This window comes from Diplotaxodon limnothrissa, linkage group LG12, assembly GCF_057381915.1.
Source record: "Diplotaxodon limnothrissa isolate DT_005_m linkage group LG12, D_limnothrissa_male_GT1.1, whole genome shotgun sequence".
NCBI classification, from domain to species: Eukaryota; Metazoa; Chordata; class Actinopteri; order Cichliformes; family Cichlidae; genus Diplotaxodon; species Diplotaxodon limnothrissa.
Genome location: NC_140607.1, coordinates 15,622,934 through 15,647,524, shown reverse-complemented (window position 1 = coordinate 15,647,524; position 24,591 = coordinate 15,622,934). Strand labels below are relative to the sequence as shown.

At 39.5% G+C, this 24,591-nt stretch overlaps 1 protein-coding gene across 1 annotated transcript; it reads right to left on the bottom strand.

Annotated features, from left to right (window-relative positions):
• Nucleotides 1-3,102: 3,102 nt before the first annotated feature.
• On the bottom strand, nucleotides 3,103-23,512 carry LOC146621033 (inositol polyphosphate-5-phosphatase A-like). The gene is made up of 16 exons (XM_085368077.1): nucleotides 23,056-23,512; nucleotides 15,158-15,199; nucleotides 14,248-14,348; nucleotides 13,882-13,969; nucleotides 10,058-10,121; nucleotides 9,413-9,516; nucleotides 9,127-9,179; nucleotides 7,823-7,942; nucleotides 7,562-7,646; nucleotides 7,367-7,462; nucleotides 7,201-7,275; nucleotides 6,830-6,903; nucleotides 6,633-6,744; nucleotides 5,586-5,654; nucleotides 5,450-5,506; nucleotides 3,103-3,600 (listed from the first exon to the last, which is right to left on the bottom strand). The coding sequence occupies exons 1-15, from the start codon at nucleotides 23,113-23,115 to the stop codon at nucleotides 5,462-5,464; spliced, it is 1,188 nt and encodes a 395-aa protein (XP_085224203.1). The 5' UTR covers nucleotides 23,116-23,512; the 3' UTR covers nucleotides 3,103-3,600; nucleotides 5,450-5,461.
• Between the last annotated feature and the right edge of the window lie 1,079 nt (nucleotides 23,513-24,591).

Here is a 24,591-nt window from a genome sequence, read left to right as displayed (position 1 = left end):
TAACTGCTGAGCTGTTTCGCATGATCGGAAAAGGCCCGACAAAAAACATTAAAAGGTCGAACTGACGCAGAGTCTTTAAAAAGTTACTGTAAAAAAATCGATATCTCTGACTTGTTACACAGTTACTTATGTCACAGAAAGTAATCTTAAGTTATTCCTGCACTCCAATTTTGAACAGCTGGGTCGTTTTCAGTTATGCGTATTTCAAAATAAAGCTCTTCTAAATCCTTGTGTGACTTGCATAATGCTGTCTAAATGCTTTAGTAAACTCTATATACCATAAAACACTAAGATCACAGAGCCTTCGCCCCTAAAGTAGACGCTAAAATTAAAAGGCAGTGTGAATTTTCTGAATTTACTTTTGAGTATAATTTCCAAGAACAAGGAGATTTTCCGTGATCGTTACAAAAAGGCCAGAGAAGAGAATGCGTGATCATATGACACGCATTCTAACGTATACGGTTTCCAACAAACTAGAAAGGTAGACTTTTTAAAAGTGGGGGTGGGGGTGTGGCCGGAACAATAAAAGGTAAGCAGACAGTGCTGACGTGCTGTAAAGTGTTTTAATCGTCTACAGTTTGTTTGCTTTAATTACATTTTAGCTTAAAGTTGGCTCAAATCCAGGTCTTTGACTTTGCTTTGTACTCATACTTACTTTTTAACCACACTGTAAAAATATCAAGGTGTATGATATAAAAAAACATTACTGTGCACATTAAATTATAATTAATTATTTATCAGACATGTCTTTTTTTGTCTTTTGTAATGTGAAAAATCAAACTTAAATGTAGACAATTTGGGTCTTGAGTTATGCTGATGTGGTAGCTGGTTAAAGGGGCCAAAGCAAAGGCACAAAAGCTAAAGAAGGTCAAAGGTCAATTCTAGTGTGATTTACTAGTGTGGCGGGGCTTAATTGAAGACAATGACCTCTGCAACCCATTTCAACTTCAAATCAATACCAGCAGAGCAGCTTGGTCACCATTTAGGCTCAGTGACTTGAAGCTGGCTGTGGTTTATCCAGCTGACAGGATATAAGGTCTGATGACTGTGTCCGAACAAAAGCATGGGAACGCCGCTAAGACAATCACATTTTGCTTCAAAGAAAAGTCTGAAAAAAAGGTAGTTGTTCTTGCAAGTGTTAAGAAAGATGTGTTTTGGTCTGGCACACAAGTTCAGACTCCATGTGTGGGTGAGAGAATTCCTTCTCTGACCACCAAATTTCATTTTTCAATTGGAGCTTGTTCGCTGCGTTGCTAACCAGTCCGACCAGCTCCTCTCACACCTCAGTGTGCCAGTACAAAATACCCAACTCCTACATGCTCAGCCTCACATCAGTCACGTACACGAACAGTCAAAAATGTGATTGTTCTTATCTGAGTGTCAAAGTGACAGAGGTGGCTCCAAGTCTTTTATTCTGAAAAACATATTTTGGTCTCTGCTGTTACTGATATTATCTGTTTTTTTTGTTTTGTTGTTGTTGTTGTTTATTCTGGACTTAAATCTGTATCTGAGTCCAACTGCTGCATCAACACAAAGTGAAAAAAGAAAGAATCCTGACTGTGATTCTCAGTCTGAAGCGCAGGTTTAATATTTCCTCAGTTTTAGCTGTCATTTTGCTCTTCTGACCCAAAGTAACCACAGTTTTTTTACAGGAACTAAATGCAATAACACACGCAGACACTAATGTAAAGCTTGTGTTACTTCGATAGGCTAAATTTGACATGATCTGACATTTTTTTAATGTGATCAACACAAAAGTATATATATACAAATATAAGTGAGAATATAGTTTACTTATAATATTTTTATAAGTCATTAAAGTCATAAAAAAAAGTAACTTGGTATACAGATAAGACAATAGATACCCTGTCAGGATTAACTGCTCTCAGGAAATGAGGTCATTTACATAGTTTACAGCCTTTGCTTTCCCATAAGAGGCGTGACTTGATTGTAAACACAAAAAACAAAAGTGCAACAAAGGGTGATACTTTATTTACAAAAATGAAATATCACAAATGTAGTGTTTATAACCAGCTCCACTCCTGTGACAAAGCATTTATCACAAACAGACATTTGCGTTACTCTTTCTCGTTGCGATGAGGCTACAGTCACACTTTACAAACATCATGCCAAAGTTCTGAATCTGGGCATCAAAAAAGCATGAATATAGGAAAATGCTCTCCCATAAAACACCCAAAAAGCAACAAACACACTTTAAACAGAATCCATTAGTCAAAATTGTCAAAGCCTTGTTAACTCACACATGATATTACTACACTGGTACTGCAGTAAGAGACAAGGATCAAAGATAAATGCAATAATTCAAAAGCAAACAGCGCCCCCTCTGCTGAGTGTGGGTACACAGGTGTGATTATGCACAGGATTTTTTTTTTTTTTTTAATTCAATTTATTTGATGCCAGGTAATCAAAACAGACGTTCTTCTTAACTACAGCTGTAGGTAAACACTACAGCTTAACTACAGCGTGATTCTTTTTGGCAATGAAATACAGCTGACGCCGACCGCAGCAGGGTGATGTCTGACCAGACATCCTGCATAGTAAACTGGAGGAGGACAGCTCAAATTAATCGGAGAAGAAATGCAAAGTCAAGGTAATAAAGCACTTGGTATAATGTGTATAATACAGCTCGGGAAATAAGAGAGATACACAAGTTCATTTTGGATGCTGCGGTAATCCATTCAGCTCTCACCACTGCTGCTAAAATGTTACCGGCCTTTTTTTCTTTTGCCTGTCTACTTTCATTTCATCATAACACCACTATTAAAAATCCAATCTGTCTTGGCTGGAGCTGATGTGTATGAAGTAGCAACCTGTATGAAAAAAGGAAGGAAATCTGTCACAAATCCTGTTTTATCAGCGGAGATCATCCACACATGACACCTGGAAGCAAAGACAGCTGTGCTTCCCTCGTCATTTAAAAAATGCTATGGTGATGGCAAAGCAAAGATGCATGTACTAAATAGAGCATAAAAAAACTAACTAAAAGCGTGCACACATGGCCACGAGGGTTTGATATTTCCCTTTTCAAGACACCACTACTACACAAAGTGTGGTTCATCATATACCCAGTACTCTCCTGAATCTTTTGTTAATTGTTGCTTAAGTTGGGTGTTTTAGAATATTTAAAAATGCCTTTAGTTAGGGCCAGTAAGAAATGAGTAAATTGACATTCATACAAAGTTTGGTTATTTTCGACACTGCCTGTAAAATGGACGGCATTGAAAAAACATGAAATACAATCAATTGAGCTAAAAATGATTTTTAAAATTCTTGATGTGTCTCATGAATGTGCAGCTGCAGGTAGGATTTGCAGGATTATCCCTGGTGACTCCGAGGTTTCGGGTAGAGGGGACTTATAAAAAATCCCAGAGGAAGCGGTGAATAGGAACAACTCTCAAAAACTCTTGACACGTCTTGATAAATCTGGGTTACATGATACAAGAGCTGTGGTCAGCAGTGTGTGGCAGGGAGCTTAGCTGAGGCTGAGTGAAACGCCGGCTTATTTTTGGTGGCTGATGGGACGGTTGTAGTGGAGAACAATCACACTGATCAGCCTCTGAGGATGCTGTGGTTACAGACCTGCAGCAGACAGAAACACACTTTGTAAATGAGCACTGAAAACCCTTTCTAATTGTTGTTCACACACACATTGTTGTGCACGCACACATTCACACAGCGAACACACTCTGGTGGCTACATCAGGGGCAACTCGGGGTTTAGCATCTCGGCCAAGGATACTTCAGCATGTGGACTGGAGGAGTCGGGGATCAATCTACCGACCAGTAGACGACCTGCTCCACCACCAGATCTTCAGCTACTGTTTAACCAGTGTGGATTACAGTGCAAATACAGGACACAGTGGATTCAGACATCTAAATGCTATTGTAAGAAAATCAAGTCTAAATTAGTGTACATAAGACTGACTGTCCTGCAAAAGCCATTTCTCAGGTCAATGAGGTAAGCAAGCAAGCAAGCAAGCAAGCAAGCAATTTATTTATATAGCGCTTTCAGATCAGCCACGAGCTGAACACAAAGTGCTGTACACTTGACATGCCAAACATGATACATTGAGCATGTTAAAAAAAATGAGAAAAATAGTAATAATAATATAAGATAAGTAATATATATATAAACACATTTAAAACAATAAAATCAGCACATTAGATTAAAACAATAAAATCAGGGTCAGACTGTGTCATAAGCCAAAGAGTAAAAATGAGTTTTAAGACGTGTTTTAAAAGTGGACAGTGAAGGGGCCTCTCTAATGTGCTGGGAAAGATTGTTCCACAGATTAGGAGCAGCAATAGAGAAGGCCCTGTCCCCTCTGAGCTTCCTCTTGGACCTGGGTACCTCCAGGAGCAGCTTGTCAGCTGACCTGAGAGACCTGGGGGGTGAGTAAGGATGCAGAAGCTCAGAGAGGTAAGTTGGGGCAAGACCATTTAAACATTTAAACACAAACATGAGAATTTTAAAGTGAACTCTAAGATATACAGGCAGCCAATGGAGTGAAGCCAGGACGGGAGTTATGTGCTCTCTTTTACGAGTTCTGGTTAAAAGTCGTGCAGCAGAATTTTGGACCAGCTGCAGACGAGAGAGAAGATGCTGACTAACTCCACAATATAGTGCATTACAGTAATCTAAACGACATGAAATAAAAGCATGGATTACCTTTTCAAGATGCGGCTGAGATAAAATAATAATGAGGTAAAATTAACTATGATTAACTATGATTTTTAGTATCATTTGAAATGTAAACGGTTACATAAAAGGCACACCTTGCAAGAGCTAAAATGTAGCCTCAAAGTACTAGTGGTAGGCTAAACCTTTCATATGCTTTGAAATGTCAAAAACAAAAAAGGTGATGGTTGTAGCCTCTTCAAGCACTCCCATTGTGTGGATCTCATCATTTTGAAGCTTTCTGAAGAAGGACAATCATGAAAAGGCAGTACTTCCTTAAAAAAATAAATTGAAATGGCAGCAAAACAAAATCATGGCCATAAAAATGCCAATATACTGCCCCGCACAATGAATGTGTCTCCAGCCAGCCATCCATGTGGTAATTAATGAAAAGCAGGCCAGCATTACACCTAATGTGTAGCCACAGTGACAGCAAAGAGGATTCAATAGACATAGATCAGCGAGAGTGCAGATCGCCTGCACTCCAACTACGATGTGCACAAAGGATCTCTTATGTCCCGCACGCATTACTCTTAGTTCATATCCCGACTCCACTGGGCCAGTAGGGTTATGGCTCTCCAGGGACCAGAGAAAGATTACTGTGCTCACTCTCTCACACTGAATCCATTCACTGGAATTACCACATCGACTCAGCTGCACTTGCACATGCAGTACAGAACACACACACACACACACACACACACACACACACACACACACACACACACACACACTTAGTGAAACTTCTTACCATTTAGAAGTATCAGATGTGGTCATTTGTCTTCAGTGAGAAGGACAAGAACACAGGCTACAGAAGAAAAACAAAACACATCAGAGTCAGTCCACATGGCTGATGTGCACAACACACTGCTTATGTAATCTGTTACCTTATGATCTCCCATACAGACATTAGGACCCATTGTGTTGTAAACAACACTCTTCTCACCATCGTCTCTCTGAAAAGAAGAATGAACTTGAAGATCATTTATATGTAAACATAACAAACAGATTCTTCTTAAATTATATTAAGTTAAATGTTGAGTATCACATTTGTGTGGGCTGGATTATGTTCATAGTAGATTTACATCACATTACATATTAAAGGTTATACAGTATGTGTGCACGAATGTAAAACCGTGTCCAGGTAAATACTTTTTTAAATTGGCAGTGTGAGTGAAGTGTCGTGTAGTATTAAAAAATCTGTGTGTCCTCTAACATCCTGTGTGCTGATTTATTTGTAAAAGTCTTAATTTTCTAGTAAAATCAGAAGAAAGTAAGACCAGCCAACATTATTTTAGAACCAGAGCCCACTAACTTCAACTAACGACCATCTCCCACACAACACAGACTCCATCACAAACAAGACAAGAAAGAGAAGTATGCGAAGCCCGTTGTCTAATGACTTGTGATTTACAACTTCTTATGCAATGAAGATGTAGTTTTACACCAAAGTTAATCCTCAATTTCAAAATATGATCCAGAACAATCCCAAAAACTCAGGAGGACTTTTACAGACTTTGGCTCACAGACTTCTACAGGAAAAGAAGTCTTTTTGCAAACACAGGTATCACCATCTGTTAGCTAACATTAGCTTTCCTGCAAAAACAGACAAACTGCAAGCTACATATTGTAGCGAAACACTATCTTAAATAGATAATGCTAGCTAATTTTTTTAAACCCCTAGAACTGCTCTGGCTGATAAATTAACCCGTCACTATCAGCAAAGGTTTACGAACTAACCAGAGTCAGAGTCATGCAGCATAATTGGTTAACCTTAAAATGTTGCTAACTAATGCTACTGCTAAAACACATTGACTAGAAATGTTGGCTGGCTAGCTTGCCAAAGTGCTTCCTTAACACGTCATGCTAACTCACGTATTATATCAAATTGTGTTCTTGTCATCATGAAATGATGTGATTGTGCAAAGACTCACCCTGTGGATTAAATCTTGGGCTGTATGTGACATAAGGATGCGATCACACCAGGCAGGACAGCGAGTGTTCATGTACTGGGTTGGTTTAGCATGCTCTTCACTGTATGGGTAGCTGAGCACAAGACAAGAGGGGAACAAATTCTTAAAGCATGAAAAGTAAATGGCAGAAATTTGCAGCAAGTAGCAGAGTTACAGACCTTGGTGGAAACTTGATGTCCTCTTCCCTAATAACATCATCGAAGGCTGCAACTTCTTTGTCATACTTCAAAAGCTGAGCGACAGAAGCCATTATGGTTACAAATGACTACAAACGTCAACACATGAAAAACAAGCATGATGTGAGCGAGTGCAGATTTAACATGGGGGATAATTTGGGTTACTGCTACTAATGTTTCTCCCTTTTTGTGTTTACTGCGCTGTCATTTCTTTGAAGTATTCCTGCTGATGGAATCTAAAATCTAATCTAATCTAAAATCTCTGAAGACAGGTCAAACTAAGTTTCCCTTGAGTTTCTCAGTAGTGCAACTGATGATATCTTTATGGGTGAAAGGTGAGCTTGTGTTCTTACTGCTCTGCCATTGTCCTCTCTGAAAACCGCCTGGTGCAGGTAGGCGAAAAGCTTCTCCTCAATTCGAAGCAGAACCTAGAGGTGAAAAGGAGGCAGAGAAAGTAACTTTTGAAGCAGATAATTCTGCCTTTTCTTTTTTTAAACGAGATTCTCTCGTTTCAATCACCTGGTGGTCGTTATCCTTTTCTTCATATATGATTCTCTGCACTTCGTTACTGCTGTCCTTCTTCACCATCTGCACATCGGCAGCAGTGGACAAATCCTGGTCAAAAAACACAAACGAGAGGGTTTATGTCAAAATTACAGACTGGTACATGATTGCAACACTTGAACTTTGGGGAAAATGAATGCTCTTGCATACCTGGACCAGACTAAGTGTATCCAGACGGAAGTTGAAATCTCCAAACACAAAGAAAGGCAGCACAGTTTGCCGACTGTCTGATATCCTGGAAAAATAAAAATACTACCTTAAGCCATAACACAGGGTTTTAATTCTTAATCCCAATGTACTTTGTATGTGTTGATTCTGTTAAAATGCTAATTCACTGGATAAGAGGAGCTACATGATAGCAGATTTTGAATATTATGTTTTCATACAGTAGCGTGCAGCTGCTAGTCTCACCTGCTGATGACATATCTGAGAGCGTTATTGCGGTTGGCTGAGTAAATGGAAGGACTGGAGTTGCAGGCAATGAGGTTAGAGGCATCATGGAACAGGTGGACATTTACCAGGTCTAGACCTCTGTGAAAACACCCCCGACACACACAGGCAAAAGAAGGTGAGTTGTGGCAGATGGAGGGGAAAAAAACAGGAAACAATCCGATAACTCCAAAGCCTGACATCAGATAGGTGTGTATGTGAGTCTGTGTGTGAAATAACAGGTGTCTTTACAGGAGCTTTCTTATCAATGAGCACACTTGGGTTAATGTTCAGTCTACAAACAAGTGCAGTTCACTGGCTCCTTTTCTTAGGCTGTCACCAGAAAGCAATTAATGAGCATCTCACAAATGAGCTGTGTTGACTCACAGTATGATGCTGTGGTACATTCGATTTTGAGCTCCTGTTGTTCCAGTCCCAAGGTAACAACACAGCAGAGCAAATACTGACTACTACTATGAAATTAAAACCCTGCTCACCATCCTATAACATGCCGAGTCTAAGCTCCCAACAGAGCACCACATTAAATTAATTATTTATATTCTGTGAGTGTAACCAGTGAAGTAAAGAGGACATTTTTGTCAAAACAAAACCCAGAAGATATTAATAACTGGATGATAAGAAACCACAAGGTCATCGGAGCAGCTGAATGTGAGCCTCACTGTTTGTTTTATATCAGCTTTGATAGATCAAAGTAGGTTTTAAATGTCCTCTTAGATGTTTACTGAGTAAAATTTTATTTGCTTGTCTTCAAGGAACTACAATATTTGACCTTCAGTTTACTGAGGGATGCCGAAGCATGCTTTAAAAACAAGTATGACATAGTGGCTAACAGTTGCTTTAACTCCAGCAGTTATGGTTCCATATTGTAGGAGCTTAAACATACTGATACCAAATACTGTAAAAGATGGACAAAGCCAATGTGGACATACCAAATATGATTTAATAACATTTTTTTTTAATTATTATCAAAGGTTAGGTCCTATCAGTGAAATGTATACCCAGCCCTCTGATGTGATGTCTTATCTGAACATTGACCCATGGGACATTTTTTTATTTATTTAACTTTGACAGTCAGTCAAGGACTTTGGGCTCATAACAATCTTTTACGCTGCTTTTCCAATCTTTTAAAAACAGGCTACATATTTGTTCCCAAGGGTGTTTTTATTGTCAATGTATTTTTCCAAAAACGTCACCAAACAGCCACACATGAAAGTGTGTTCAACCCTGCTGGTGCATCACGGTGAAGGTGAGTGTTTGTTACGTACTGGTTGTGTATAATCCAGCGGGTCCTCATGAAACCCTTTCTGGACCACTTGAACTGCAACAGAGGAAAAACTGGAGTGAGTCACTAAACAGCAGTGAGCTGTGTCTTTAAAGGGCTAAATTGATAATTATTGATTCTTGCACATAATTTGTCTCATCACCCTGTCAGAGCAGGCAGACGGCCCCCCGAAAGCCCCAGTAGACTCATTTGTCCCAACATCTCCTTTGGCCCATGTTTGCCCCTCCTGACAGGCATACTCAGATGCACAGTCATGCATACATACTCACATCAGGCCAGAAATTCTTTGGGAATTTTTCTTTCTCCACGGTGGTGACCCTGTCCAGAGAGCCCATATACCTGTTCTTTTCCAGCACTGCTTTAAAATTCTTAACTGTGAGAGGCAGAGCCAAGGAGGTGACATGTAAAAGAGTGAGAAAACATGCAAACAGCAATCAATAAACTGGTGTTAACCTCATCAGAGGGGCATACATGATGAGCAAATCTATAAGCGGGCCATTAGACTGTGTTCGGCGAACAACAATCGTTTCGGGCCACGCAGCGAGTGGCAGCTTCGGGATGTTTATGGTCCTTCCATAAGCTTTTCTGAGGAGCTTTTTCACATCTAACGTGACTGGACTATGCAACAGCAAAATAGCCGCTCCACTTTAAATTCGAGTTCTTTGCAAATAGGAGACGTAGCCTTCAAACTGCCAGCACAGTTTGCCAGAGAAATGTCCAACAATTAAACACCGACAAGGATTTTGCAACAGCACAACCGACTGCACCAAAGGAGGGAGGATTCTATCAAAACAATGCATTGAGTAATAACCATTGGTGCGTTCCAACACGTTGTTTGGAAAATAAACTAAATTTAGCACAACATGATGAATGATGAAATAGGAAATCCATGTAAGCGTTGTGGTTTTTTTTACCATGAAAGTCATACTGTTGTATATTTTTCAGTGTCTTGTGGATGAAGTACATGCTCCCCAAAGCCTGTGGATAGAAAAGGTATAGCAGTTACAATCAGTTTTAGGTAAACCACTTCAAAAAAATCATAGTGAAACTGGACTTTTAATCGTTCTGCAGAGGCTTTTGGTTTCATTCATCCTCTTCAAAGAAAGCAAGAACACATGGTATGCTTTGTGCATTGGGAATGTATGACACAGTGCATTGTTACTCTCCAAAGAGATGGCAAACTTTAAGTAATAAAGTATTTCCAAGAGGACGTATAACTGCACAGCACATCCACGCGCTGCTTCTGAGACACGCACACTTCAGTACCCAATCATCCCTGACGTGGGGCTGACCATTTTTAATGTACTAACTGCCTGCTCCACTGATCTGATTAATCGCGGCCCGTGAAATCAATAAAGACAGAAAATTAAAACCATTTAAAAGGTATTAAGCAGTGAGCCCGCTGTCTGCCAACACCGCTGCTGCAAACTGGGAGCTGAAGAAAAATCAGCCGGCACTCAAGAGGGCTCAGGGCGTGACAGATCGCGGTGACAGACACCCCCCAAATTTCTCCCTGAAGAATTCATTTATCTTCAGTGCCAAAGTTGTCCACAATAAATAAAATTAGATATGTCTCCGTGTTTGTCTGCGAACTGCAGTTGGTGACCAACTTGTCTGAATGAAGATTTAAGCAATGAGTTATTTAACCGAGTCTGAAATTGTCCTTAACTTGTATAGCAGCTTGTAGACTCAGGAAGGAAGTCAGATCCCACTGAAGTTATGTTGGCACTTTTTTCACAAAATTGGGACATTAGAAATGTACTCTAACAATTCATAAAACACGAGATGGCCAACCCTTTTCGCTTTGTTTATGCTAGATTAGTAACAATGTTATATACTGTAAAGTATGTGCACACACGTCGGCGCACACAGAGGCACATTTCCCTCCTCGTTTTCCTCCACATACTCTGCCAAACACCTATCTTCATCAATCAGGTTTGTGCACAGTTTAATAAAAAAATATTGACTTACAAGTGATTTTTTATCAAAACACCATTTGTACTGGGAATTCATGCAAGTCTGCCCCCTCTGCTTCTGCAACCCCTCTGAAAAGAGAACCCACCACCCCTCCCCAAATTCTCTCATGGCCGTATAACTGATGATCGCAGCCAAGGGGAAACAAATTGAAAATCAATGCAGGTGGCACCGACGAAATGAGAATGAGGCATTAGGTGGGGTGGGGTGGCTGCAACCCTCCCAGGGCAAACAGCGGGGGGTGCAAACACTCAAGTGCAGAGGAAACTTAGTCCCGGCTGTCTTCTGCCCCCAACACACTTTATTTATTGTGTACAAATAGGCTGGGATCAATAGTTTTAATCTAGAGTTAAATGTATTGACTTTGGCCTGTCTCTACTCTCACCTGGCCAATGAGTTTCCCCTTTTTTACTTCACGCACCTTCAGTCTACAGATGCAGCCATTGACCCCTACTGTCAAATGTTCAGCGTGAGGGTATCACCTGGGAGGAGTGTGGGTTAATACTTTAAAAAACACTCTACTGTGCAAAAGTCTTGAGCTGACTGTCCTTTCTTTCCGTTTTGCTAAGAAAGCGGGAAAAAGGCACTGCGATTTATTGAAAAATGTGCAAACATGCATGGAAAAAACAGGTTGAACAATTCAAACAGCTTGAAAGTGAATATTTGGTGTGAGCGCCTCTATTCTTCAGTACAGCCTGAACTCTCTTAGACAAGCTTTCTTGTGTTTTTTTTTTTTTTTTAGGTAGTTTTCAGGAATAGTTTTTCAGGCTTCTTGAAGGACATTCAAAGCTCTTCTTTGGATGTTGGCTGCCTTTTGTTTTGCTCTCTGTCAAGATGATCTCACACTGCTTCAGTAATGCAGAAGCCCAAAATCTGTCCAATACCACTGGCCAAAATGCAGTTCCAGCCTCCCCCTGGTTTACAGATGCAGTAGACACTCACTGTCGTTCTTCTCTCCTGACCTCTGTACATACTGACATATCCATTTGAAGCAAGGTAAGGTCTTTACCTTACAATATATGGGCTTTGAGGCAACTCTTGTTGTGATTTAGAGCTATATAAATAACATTAAATGATTTGACTTTCAGATGCTGTTGATCTGCTGTATATAGATTTTTTGCCTGACTCTTCAGTTTCCTCTCTACAAAGTATGCCGAGACATGTTTTTGGCTCATAGCTTTTTCGGACTCAACTTGTTGATACAAAAATAGAAACAAATAGTAGGATTGCAACAGGCTGCTAGTAACAAAGTGCCTAAAGTTACAATTTAAAACTGGTTCTTTGCTAAGCTGTCCATAACACGGGCTTATCCCTTGAATTTCATGGCTTTTTAAAATCTTGAATGATTCATAGGCGAGTGTTAAGAAGCGTAACAAAAAAACAAAACAAAAACATTGCCCTGACTGGCCTGAAAATAAGCAAAAAAGCAGCCAGTGGTTAAAGAAAAACTTTAAAAGCTCGTCAGAAAACCTGGGGAACTATTGCTCAAACAACTTTTAAAAAATTACAAGAAAGTCTGGTTCCTCGAAAGTGAAATAAAAAAAATGAGGGGTGAGTCACAACTTTTGCACTTCCAGCTAGGGGCAAAATTTCTAGGAAACTAATACTGTTGAACCAGTTAAGAGCCACTGTGAACTTTAAGAAATCATTTTCATTACTTTCTAAGAAAGATATTAAAAACTTGTTTGTATTACATGAGGACAATAAAAACGAAGGTGCATACAGAAAACGTCTTTCATAAAAGGTGTGGACGATGAGGCTTAATCTGTGACTGAACAGCATTCCAGCGAAAGACCAAGGATTCAGCTCATGACATTAAGAAATGCCGGGAGCAGCATGAGATTTAACAGACCTGTCTTTAAGAGCACCTCCTCTCCCTGTGCTCATATTGCGCAACAGCTTTAGCGCTGTTTTGTGCTTCATCTTTGAGATCAATGTCACTTACACAAGGCTGTTGTTTTGCACATCTAACATTCTGCAGTGAACTGAAAACTGACTCCAGCTAGGAAGTACTACTATAGTATGTTCAGATTTCAGCAGATTTTATTTGCAATGTCCTGATCTTTAACATGATGATCAGAATAACAGTTAGACTCACAGAAAAGTCTGTTTGGGCAGTCTGTGGCAACCAGTGTTGGTCAAGTTACTTGAAAATAGTAATTAGTTAATAATGACTAAGTACTTGTCCAAGAAAGCAATCCTGTTACTTTACTGGTTACTTATTTTCAATAGTAATTAGTTACTTTATTACTTAGTTACTTTTAAAAAACATGACACACAACCTGAATATGTAATAACACAATAGACCTTTTCACCCTAATTCTATTTTTTCTGCATAATCCATCATGTAAAATTGAATCAAATGAAAAAGTCTCTTTTAAAGATTGTTTTAATCCTTTAATTTCATGCACATTGCATCAAGCAAAAATGCAATTATATGCAACTGTCTTTAACATTTAAACCTATTTTCTGCATATTGCAGCATAGACACTAAAATAATGTTTTGTGTTTACACTCACACTTTTAAATAGATGCCAGTAAAACACAGCAAAAAATAAATAAAATCAAAGATTGCAATGCAATCTGGAGTCAGTAAGCACGTTTTTTGTTTCACTGTGTTGCGTCACTCTCAGAAACTTCTGATTTTCCCCAGCAGAGTGCATTGAATGCATCCACTTATCATTGTGCATTAACATGTAAGAGAACTCCATCTAGTGGAAACACACAGCAACTACTCTGTATGAAACGTTTTTGTGTTTCTTACCGTGAAGCTATCTTCTACTTTGAACTGGTTGTCCACATAAATGCAAGACCTGTCAAAGTCTTTCATTTCTTCACTGGACTCGAGGGTCCTGGTAACAGCAGAGCAAAAAAGTATGATCACTGCACTGGAGGTTTCTTTGTATACAGATCTAACGAACTAAGAGTCTTCTGACTACAACTATACAACCATCAATTAATGTTATGTTTTTAAATAAAGATGTAATGACTTGACTGGTTCTCGCTTCTTGAATGACATCAAACCGTAAATGGTTTTCATTTTTTTGACACATTATAAGGAACTGTTTAATTGACAACAATGAATCAATGGAAATGGCGAAATGCATTATAATCAGCATATTAATCCTACCAGAAGAAGTTTTCTGCATGGCCCATGTTTAACATGTAGTCCTTTCCTCCAACCTCCTGGAAGTGCAGGGCAATGAACTGTGGCTTGTAGCTCTGGATAGTCTGTTATAAAGCAAAGCAAACAGTCTCAGTGCAACGTACATGCTTACACTAAAGAGCACTGAGGGGTGTAGAAGGTCAATAATGATTGTTACAGGATGAAGGCAACTGTCCTTTAGAGAAGGGCTGGTAATGCTATCAGTTTAAGTACTGGATTGCACCGATGACGCACATGCATGCACACGGCTGAGTTGTAGTTCCTTCCGTAAATCTATGTAACCACATCAGACTGACTTCATGAAACCATATGTCTCTCACATCTCTTACTGCCTATCCCTCTTCATCTACTATACATCATCATCCTCACATGTCGCTGCTTGAAGGATGTAATTTCTTAACATAAAACCTCTTCGAAACATTAGCGTTTTCCACAGAATGTTCCTGCAAATGTTTCATAATATAATCCAGTTTAAAAAATTAAAGATTTCTCTCTAGGGAAGACTCTTAATTTGAAATACAAGATACACAAAGTATGTCCAATGTGTGGGCAATGCAAATCAATCAGCACATCTTAAATATTTGACCATTCAGTTTGTCTCGATTGGTCTTTTAATTGTGATTTTTGAATTTCAACACTACATCTATGAATGGAGGCCAGGTGAAGGTTTACTATTGATGACTATCGGTGTTAGTCCTTCTGCAGATATGTTATCAGTATTTACAACTGTATAATAGAACAGTGGACAGAACCAACACAGGTTTCGCTTCCTAGAAGTGGCCATACTCCCCACAAAAAAACCCCCCAAAAACATGAAATATCACATTCTGAAATCTGTAATATTATTATTGCAACATGCAGAAGCTCAGCTTACCTTGTACAGTTGTTTTAACCATTCACTTTGAATTTCACCGACCTATGAAATGTAAAAACATACAAACAAACATATATATATATATATATAATTTGGGCTCAGATCAACACATTTTTTCAGTACATCTGGAAATCAGAATTTTTTTCATAGGTTTTTTATTTGTAGGTGTCAAAAATGGACAATATTTACTTTCCCGTTTTCATCATCTATGAGAACATGATGTCCCTATTTAAATTTCACAGATCGTGAGGCTAAAGGCAGCAGAGGTTAACCAATTTGCAGTGAAGAAGAAGAAACTCATAACACTGACAACACAATAGATATTTAATTCATGTTTTTTCCTTTTAAATGTTATTTTCTCCCTCACTTGCACAGATATAATCATATAACACTGCTATTGCAATGTCTCAATTATCACAGTGCCATGATAACAGTATTATTGTGGACAATTATGTATGTATGATATTATGATATTATTATGTAAGTATGATATCATCTGAAACAAATGTACAAAATATGTTCTCCTTCATTTCTGTCAAACAAAGCTGTATGAAACGTTTCCAGCTGTTAGTATCGTGGTTGCTAGGCAACCTGGGCAGCGCGACAGAGGCTAGACCGTCCCATTTCACAAGCCTACAAGCCTCGCACTTCCGGCCTCAGCGGTCTTTGAGTACGTATTTTATGCCTGTTTTATTTTCTCTTTTTAAATATTTTTATGACTTGTAATCTTATGTTCAGCACTTTGTGAATCTGTCTTGAAAGGTGCTGTATAAATAAAAATTTATTTATTTATTTATTTATTTATTTACGCGGCCCTTGAGGACCGTTAAGGCTGCAGACCCTGAATTGGGATACAGCCTGTCGCTACCCGATCCGTACCAGAAACCCGATCGGTACCCCGCATGCGCAAATCTTACGTCACTTCCTCTCTTTGCCAACATTGCGACATTCAATATATTTGAATGATACGGTTAGCGCCCAGTTAGCACCTAGCATTTCTCAACAGCTCTGCCTCCTTTTCGACTACCGGGACATTTAAACAATGGATAATCCGTATACAAACAAATTCATGCTTTTCTCCTCAACAGAGAGCATTCCCCGATTGAACAACAGCGCCGTAAAATAAGAAGAATGGCGCCTAATTACAGAGTTAATAATACAGACTTTGTAATGTGTCATGTAAAGATTCATGAGCCAGATGAAGTGTTTACTGACAATTGACAGTGATAGCGGTTAGAGCAGGGCGATATGGCCAAAAATATTTATCACGATATATATATGAAAATTTGCGATAACGATATAACTGACGATATAATTGATGGGAGACAAAATACAACTCCACAACATTACTAGCGCAAAAAGACAACCTTCCATTTATTTTCACTTAAACAAGAAGCTGGTTTTTATGTACATTAAAGCTTTATAAAAATGTAACAGTGCAAATGCAAATTCCTTGCTGAAAGTATAACCAAAAGGCATTTCCAGTAGAAATAGGCTGACATATACTGAGCATAACCATGTATAATATCCACTGAAGTTAAAAAGAGGTGCTTTGCAACATTAAACTGCAGTGTGCAGTACATATTTTTCAGACCATAAGGTGCACGGGATTATAAGGAACATTAAGCGAATCAAAGCAGTCAGATAAATCAAACTTTATTCAACTCATTCTTCTTGCTTCCTCCACTTCTGTACCATTGATTCATTAATGTTGAATTCTTTGGCAGCTGCTCTATTCCCATGTTGTTGCAGTATAACTAACCTCGTATCGTGGATGGATCATCTCAGTTGTTCTCCTGACTGAAGTTTGGTCCGTTTACAGCATCCTGCCATGCGATTGCATTTGTCTCTAACCATGAGGAACCTTCACGTTAACTTTTATAAGTGGAAAAGTGTTAGTGTTCGTCCTCCAGCTTCACTGTTTATGTTATGCTAACATAGCTGTGTCGCTACCGATCACGTAGCACATCATTATATACCAGCTAGCCCAACTTCAGTAACCCTACAAACGTCACTACTGTTTAGTTTCCTGTCTTCATTTATGTTGGAAGTGATAGCAGAGCTGTACGTTTGAATTTTTTCAGAAATCTCTCAGTCAGAACATGCTATATCATGCTTAGGTAACTAGCGAAACTAGCGAGCTAACTTCCGCTAGCTTCCTGCTAACTTCTAACTCCGTTAAATGTAATAAGTTTTGTTTTCATGGATGCCTGGAAGTTAAACTTTATAGTTACACCTGGTAAAGCAGCAATGCTGATTGTTTTATTAAAGATGAAAGAATTTAGACAGTTTTTAACTCTCAGTGATGCTGCAGTGTTGTTTGACCTGAAGCATACAGAGTTTAGGACCCAGATTACTCCCAGATTTAAGAGCATCTTAGTCCGACATATACGACAATAACGACGGCCGCTTGCATGTTCTGCAAAAAATGTGCTTTGTTGTGTATCTGACGGACAAACACCAAACCAGTTCCACATCACGGAAGTTGCACCATTTTTACAAACCAATTCTGGTTCACCTGTTTCACTCAACAATCGGCCATGTGCGTATGAAAACATAGGCACTGCGCATGCGCGTTTTACTCCCATTCTATCGCGATATTTCATTTTCCTATCGTTGCCTAACATTATACCGGTATTACCGTGAACGGTATAATATGGCCCAGCCCTAATAGCGGACATCATCATCATTATTCCAATCAATCCTCTCCACACAGACAAGCATAAACACACTCAACTATCACTAAATCAAATTTAACACACGTTTGTAATGACGCTAATTCAGTTTACAATAGGGTTCATTCGCTTGGTGAGAAGGTGGCAGTATCCTCGTACACTGGGGAGTAAACTGCCATTAAACGAACAGAAGAAGAAAACCCCTGCACATGCGCGGTACGGATCGGGTAGACCCGATTTGTACGGTCCGACTGTGCACAGTTTTTTTTTCGTTTTTGTCTACATTATACTGAAATGTTTCATTATTGGAAACATTTTAAGAGATACTTGTTATTCTTAACATCTTAACAGGTACTCTGACCCGTAACTATCGTAAAACGCTTCGACCGAAAGTAGACACCGTTCGCGCATGCGGGGTACCGATCGGGTTTCCGGTACGGATCGGGTAGTGACACAGTCGGGTTATTGTCTCCCCAGAAACATTTCCGTTGTGTTTTGTGTGCTTTTGCAGCATTTTTCTTTTTGCAGGTGTTTTTCTTTTTGCAGGTGTTTTTCTTTTTGCAGCATTTTTCTTTTTGCAGGTGTTTTTCTTTTTGCAGGTGTTTTCTTTTTGCAAGTGTTTTCTGAAGTTGCATTCCATTTGGCCTCTCAGGGCCACCGTATCATTCCCCTGCGTCATGACCCAATCTGGGCTGTCAGACAGATGGCCTCACATTTGACTGTAGAATACTTTTGCATACAGTAGAGTTCATTGCTCAATCACTGCAAGTCCCCCAACAACCTCTGGCTGCAAAAGAATCCCAAATCATCACCCCTCCACCGCCGTGCATGACAACTTGTATGAGGTCTTTGCTGATACGCTGTGTTTGGTTTTTGTCAAATGCGGAGCTGTGGATGGCGAAACATCTTCATTTTGGTCTGGTCTTTCTTAAGGACATTGGTTGAGAAATCTTGTGGTTTGATGAGATGCAAATTTGCAAACCAAAGTTGTGCTGCCATGTTTTTGTCAGAGAGGTTTTCTCCTGGCAACACAAACAAACCGTACTTGTTCAGTCTTTTTTTAATTGTACTGTCATGAATTTTAACATTTAACATTCTAACTGAGGCTTGTAGAATCTGAAACCTAAGAATCTTAGGTTTTTATTTGCAATTTCATTGCATTTCATTTCAAGATCATGGCTGGTGTCTTTCTGTCTTTGTTAACATATGCCAGAACATCTTCTTTTATAAAGGTGCTCACACTTGCTGATGATCAGTTAATCAAGTTCATTTAGTTAGCAGCACCTGGCAGCTACTTCCCTACTTAATTGCTATGGAAGCAGTAAGGGTACACTTAATTTTAAATATACTGCTTTACATTTTGCAGTCAAGAAAATGTCACAGACTTCTGTTAGAATAAACTAATTATTTATTTTATACAATTATTTTTTCTTTATTTTACTGCTATGTATGACTCTAACAGGGCACTTGGTTCACAATAGTTTATATTTCATGTGCCAGATTAGTCGTACAGTCCATGGCCTGATCTATCTAGCATATAAGGTGTGTGTTATATGTTTTTTTTTAAACCCATTGACTTAATGTTGCAAATGCTCATTTCATCGTCCTATGAAAAAACAATTATGCCCGAAAGATTGCGATTATTGATCAAATATGATACTGAGTGAAAGAAAGAAAGATATATGGACAATCTCTCTAGGGGACAACAGAAGTCCCCTACAGAGAAATGTATGGAAACATGCACAGAGCTACAAGTGCAAATTGAAGTAAAAAAATAAGTGACTAGTAAATGTGACAGAAATGGTCAAATTCTTTTTAATGCTTAAGAGTTACATAACTTGCAGCTTCAAATATTCCACCTAATTCTTACATGGAGTCCATAAATGATGATCAAATGATGATGTATTTTTGCTCATTTATGCTGCCCAACAGAAGGGACATAAGGACAGAAGTAGAAACCTCAGATTAATGCAAAACAAAGAAAAGCTTCTGTATTTAAAATTGCACTGCCATATCAGCTAATGGATAATCAGCTCAAATGGAAGTCAGGAAGTCATCTCAAACTCTGAGCAGGTTAACATAAACATTAGGGATTTCCTGGAAACATTATCCTGTGCCATGTACAAGTACAGCTGCACCTATTGCAGTCCAGCCAACATCAGCTTGTCATCTATGAAGGTCTGTGTCTTTTTTCATAGACAGTTGATATTCAGGTTTAATAGTAAAATGTTACTCAAAAAAGTCAGCAGATAAGCCTTATACACAGCTAAAGAACCCAAACAGGTTCAGTGCTTCCAGGTTTAGAAAAGCAGGCAGATATTTTAGATGCTACATGTGAGGTGCTGTACCCTGACAATACTGATCCACCCATCTCATCAAATAAAATTCTGTTTTCATCCCATGATTTTGTTGTTGCTGTTTAAGGTCATGTTTTGTTAACTTGTATAGCTAGTAGCTGGTACTACCAGGTAAAACAGTTGTTTCTTTTGCCACAATCTTCAGTCTTGTAGTTCATCAATTGATACCAACTTTGATCATGTACTTTCTTACAGTGACACTACTGGATTTACAGCCCAGAGTAGGCGCAGAGTAATATGCAGTCTCCTGCAAGGCCATTTTTTTCCCTAGCACCTGAGAAATGACTTTGCATAGTGCATTTGCATGCCAGGGATAACAGCGACTCAGCCATTGTGACCGATAGGACTCCTCTCACGTCAGCCTTGCTCCAAACACTCTGTCCACCAGCTGTAATACATTTGCATTTAGTTGACATACTTTTAATTTATACTTTCTATAGACGTGACAACGTTAAAAACTGGATGAGGCAAACTTACAACAACCAGTTGGACACTTTATTTTTTCTTTCTGACCAGAGCAATAAGCAAACTGTCAGACAGCAGGCATAGTAGAAATTAAACTCTTTTCTTTGTCTATTGTTGTAATCTGCACTGCAGCACTTGTGTGAAGCTGTGGTCTTTTTAAATGTGCTATAGAAATACATTTTGATTGATTGATTGATTGATTGATTGATTGATTGATTGATTGATTGATTGATTGATTGAATTAAACAGGCTGATTAAGTTGATTGGTCTTGTCACAGAGTGGTGACCACATCCCGTCCTATGTCAGCTGGGAATGACTGAAAATGAAGGCATTTGTTTTTATACAAGGGAAAATATATAAATAAGTATATATTTAGTCATTACACAAGCTCAGTAATAAACATGGTAGCCAAGATGGCAGTAAATATCGGTGAGAGTTTAATGTCTCATATGCTGAGCTGCTCTAACAGGACACTCAGCCAGCCCAGAACTGCAAAGGAAAAGGATTTACTCTGTCTTGTGCTGCAGGTCCTGCTCTCACCCAAAAGTTGGGTGAATAATTTAGGAATGTTTGTTTATAGAAATGAGAGGGCTTAACTTAAGTAAGTGGAAAAGTTCAAGTCCACCGCGGAAGATATTCATCTGTTTACATATCTCCCACAATGGGACCTGACATGTTTTCATTGGAGCAAGGTCTGGCAACCGGAAACGGGTCCTGAGCCAAATTTCCATGAGTCTAAGAGCTCTCCTCCCTGAAAGTTAAGCAAAGCCGAGGTAAAACAGAGAAAGAGCTGGAGCCCGTTGGGACAGTTAAATTACAGTTTAAATTATTTAATCTTGTGTTTAAAATGGTAGTTTTACTGTATGTTTTTGGACACATGCAAAAAAGTGAGACTGGGCTGTTACAGACTCATAGAGCTACCATGGCGCTCTAAATCTCCGCAGTTTTACAAGGCTGCTATAAACTGACTACTGAATACAAAACAAACACACTTTCCCAGTAGTGACATCATAAGCACTGATTTTACACCTGGGATTGATGAGAAATAGTATGGTTGCAATCTGAGAGGCAGCAACTTCATTACCCTCATAGAGGATCTGGAGGACTCCTGCAAAGGCACAGCTACCTTTGCAGACTGAGAGGATGCCAAGGATGTTAACTCAAATGAGTTAACATCCTTGGCAATAAATCAACTTCTGCACTAAATCTGTTATAAACTTTATGTAACCTGCAATCCTCTATTAAACCTTTGCTGACCTTAGTTTACTTTGGAATGAGTTATGCCCAACACTCAATGCAACTTGATGTTTTGTTCTGTGAATTATGCACTGCATTGTGTATGCATCTGTGTGTATGGAGATCATTAGGTTTGTACATGTGTGTGCACAGATGCTGAGCTGATCATTATCAAACAGCATCAAAAGTTTACAAAGTTTTCCAGCATGTAAATTGCACAGTATTGTGTTGGTGGTGGTGTTTTTGTTTTTTCTCGTTCACCTGTTTACACTGCACTCTTGTTGTTTATTTTATTTTTTATAGGAAAAGGGCAATTTGTTACTTCATGTCAACATGACGAGGGTTAAAGAGGTCTATTCACTATTTATTATCAGTATGAATGTATAATTGAATTGCATGCATAACTGTAAACGAAAAAAAAAAAAACACTTCTGAATGACAACATTTATTTGACCTGTGTGTTGTTATTGTTCATGTCTGGGTGTTGCAGACAGGTTCAGAAGGATTTGGTAAACGGTAAAAGGACTGGTTCTTATAGGACTGGTAGATATAACTACTTTATCTGAGCACTCAAAGTAGCTTCCCTCATTAAGAAAAGCACGCTCTTTCTATCTAAAATTCACACCCCGATGGATGTATCGGAGAGCAAATTGAGGTTAGCGTCTTGCCAAGGATGCTTGGCATGCAGACTGGAATTGAACCACCACCTTTCACGATTTGTAGGTGACCTGCTCTACCACCTGAGGTGCAGCCACCCGTTCCAGTCTGGCACGTGACGCGTCCAACAGGTAGCTTGTCTAATTATGAGTCAACTTTGACTGTTTCCTTTTAATTAACAGTATCTGCTGCTGACAGCTGACAAGGAAACATTGCTTGGTAACTTGAAAGCGTCTCATTACGAGGCAAATGTACGTCAATTACCGAAAAGCCCCAACAACAAACAAAAAAAACATAAAGCACCAGAAGAGCTCAGCTCACTGCTTACATCCTTATACCTATGATGTAAGCTAGCAATGTAGCCGATTCAATATTAAAAAAAAAAAAAAAACTTGCCTCCTACCCTACACCCTCCTACCGGCTTACTTAAGCCTATTAGCGTTTATATAATCCTCTGACTGTACCTTAAGTATGGTGTGACTTTAATTGTGATGCCGTTCTACTTACATTGTCAAAGAGTGAGCCGACGTTTGCGGTGACAAGCAGCACACCGGTGAACGTTTCCATGTTAACGACGCGAGCAGTCCCGAGGAAACTCCGTAGTAGCAGCAGCAGCGTCGCCAGTGATGCTCATGCAGGCCTGCGATCAACTCTGCAGGAGCTTACCGAGGCTTATAATGTGTGTGAGTGTCTGTGAGAGAATCTGAGTCGCGACTAGCAGCTATCCCTCACGGACGCCTTCCCGCTTCTGGTCCAAATCGTTTGCTGATAGCGGGCTTCGGTGTCGCACGGTTAACGTACGCCTGCAGAGAGGCGCTCGTCTTCATCATCGTCGTGGAGTCAGGGAGCAGGTAACAAGTTTGTGTAACTGCCCGTTCAGACGTGTGGATTTCCGCCTCCTCGGGATTAATTGGACTAGTAGGTTCTTAAGGGCTTCTTAAGCTGCCTGGACTGGGCATCTGTTGCTGACAAACCCTCGGAGAGCCTTCTGAAAGCGGGCGGTGTTGCGTTATGAACTCCTGGCGCTCCGCCCATTTGCTCCGATCGCTGCTGGTTTGCTGTATTCAATAAAATACAATACAAGTTTATCAGTGATAAGCCAACCAGCACTCAATAATAAAATCACCTGGAGGTAATCTCACAGCATTTGAATGTCACAGAAACCTTTACATACATACATACATGACTTGCTGTACAAAACAGCTAGCTTTTACCGCAACCACTCCTGAACCACACTAAGCATTACATTATTACAACAATGCTTTGTGAGGTGTTATAACCTAACATGTAATTTATAGACCACATAAAGTTTTTGTTGTTGAAAAAAAAAAGACCTGAAAGGATTTTAAACTCGCAAATCAGCGTACCACAGTCTCGTTGTCTAAAGACACAAAACAGGAAGTTAGTGATCTTCTCCCTGTGTAGCACTTCTTTTCACTTGGGGCAGGTTGCTTTTCTTCAGCGCACAATAAAATTATATAACAGGTACATCTTGCCTTAATCTCACTTCCCCTTAGCTGTATGATCAGTGATTATACCCTGCTGCTATCACCATTAACTACACTGTAATGTGCAGTCCTGTGCCAACAGATGCATGACTTCCACTTTAGTCATTTTTCTTTAGAAAACCCGCCTTCTCCAGTATCTTTTCATCACCACAGCAGCATAGCAACATTTCCCCATCCTTAGTTTCCAGTGGAGCCAGAAGCTATAAAAGACTTATTTGGAGTCGATGGATGTGTGCCATGTGGCAGGGTTGGACTCTGGCACTCCGTAATGTTGTTAGTGAGCTACTCAACCAAGGCATGGGTTACACAATCGAAAGCCGCTGTCTGCTTCCTCTTTCTCCTCCTCCTCCAAGCACTGTGTGCTTTATTTACCCGCATCAACGAATCCACTCGAAGCTATCGCAATCAAATGGTTTGGAAGGACGCCTCATTGAAAGGAGGAAGAAGTGGTTTATTGCAGCCATGGATTCTTGGATGAGGCAGTGCAGTATGAAAGTTTTCAGACCTTGTGGTTGTTGTTCATCTCTGTCTCACT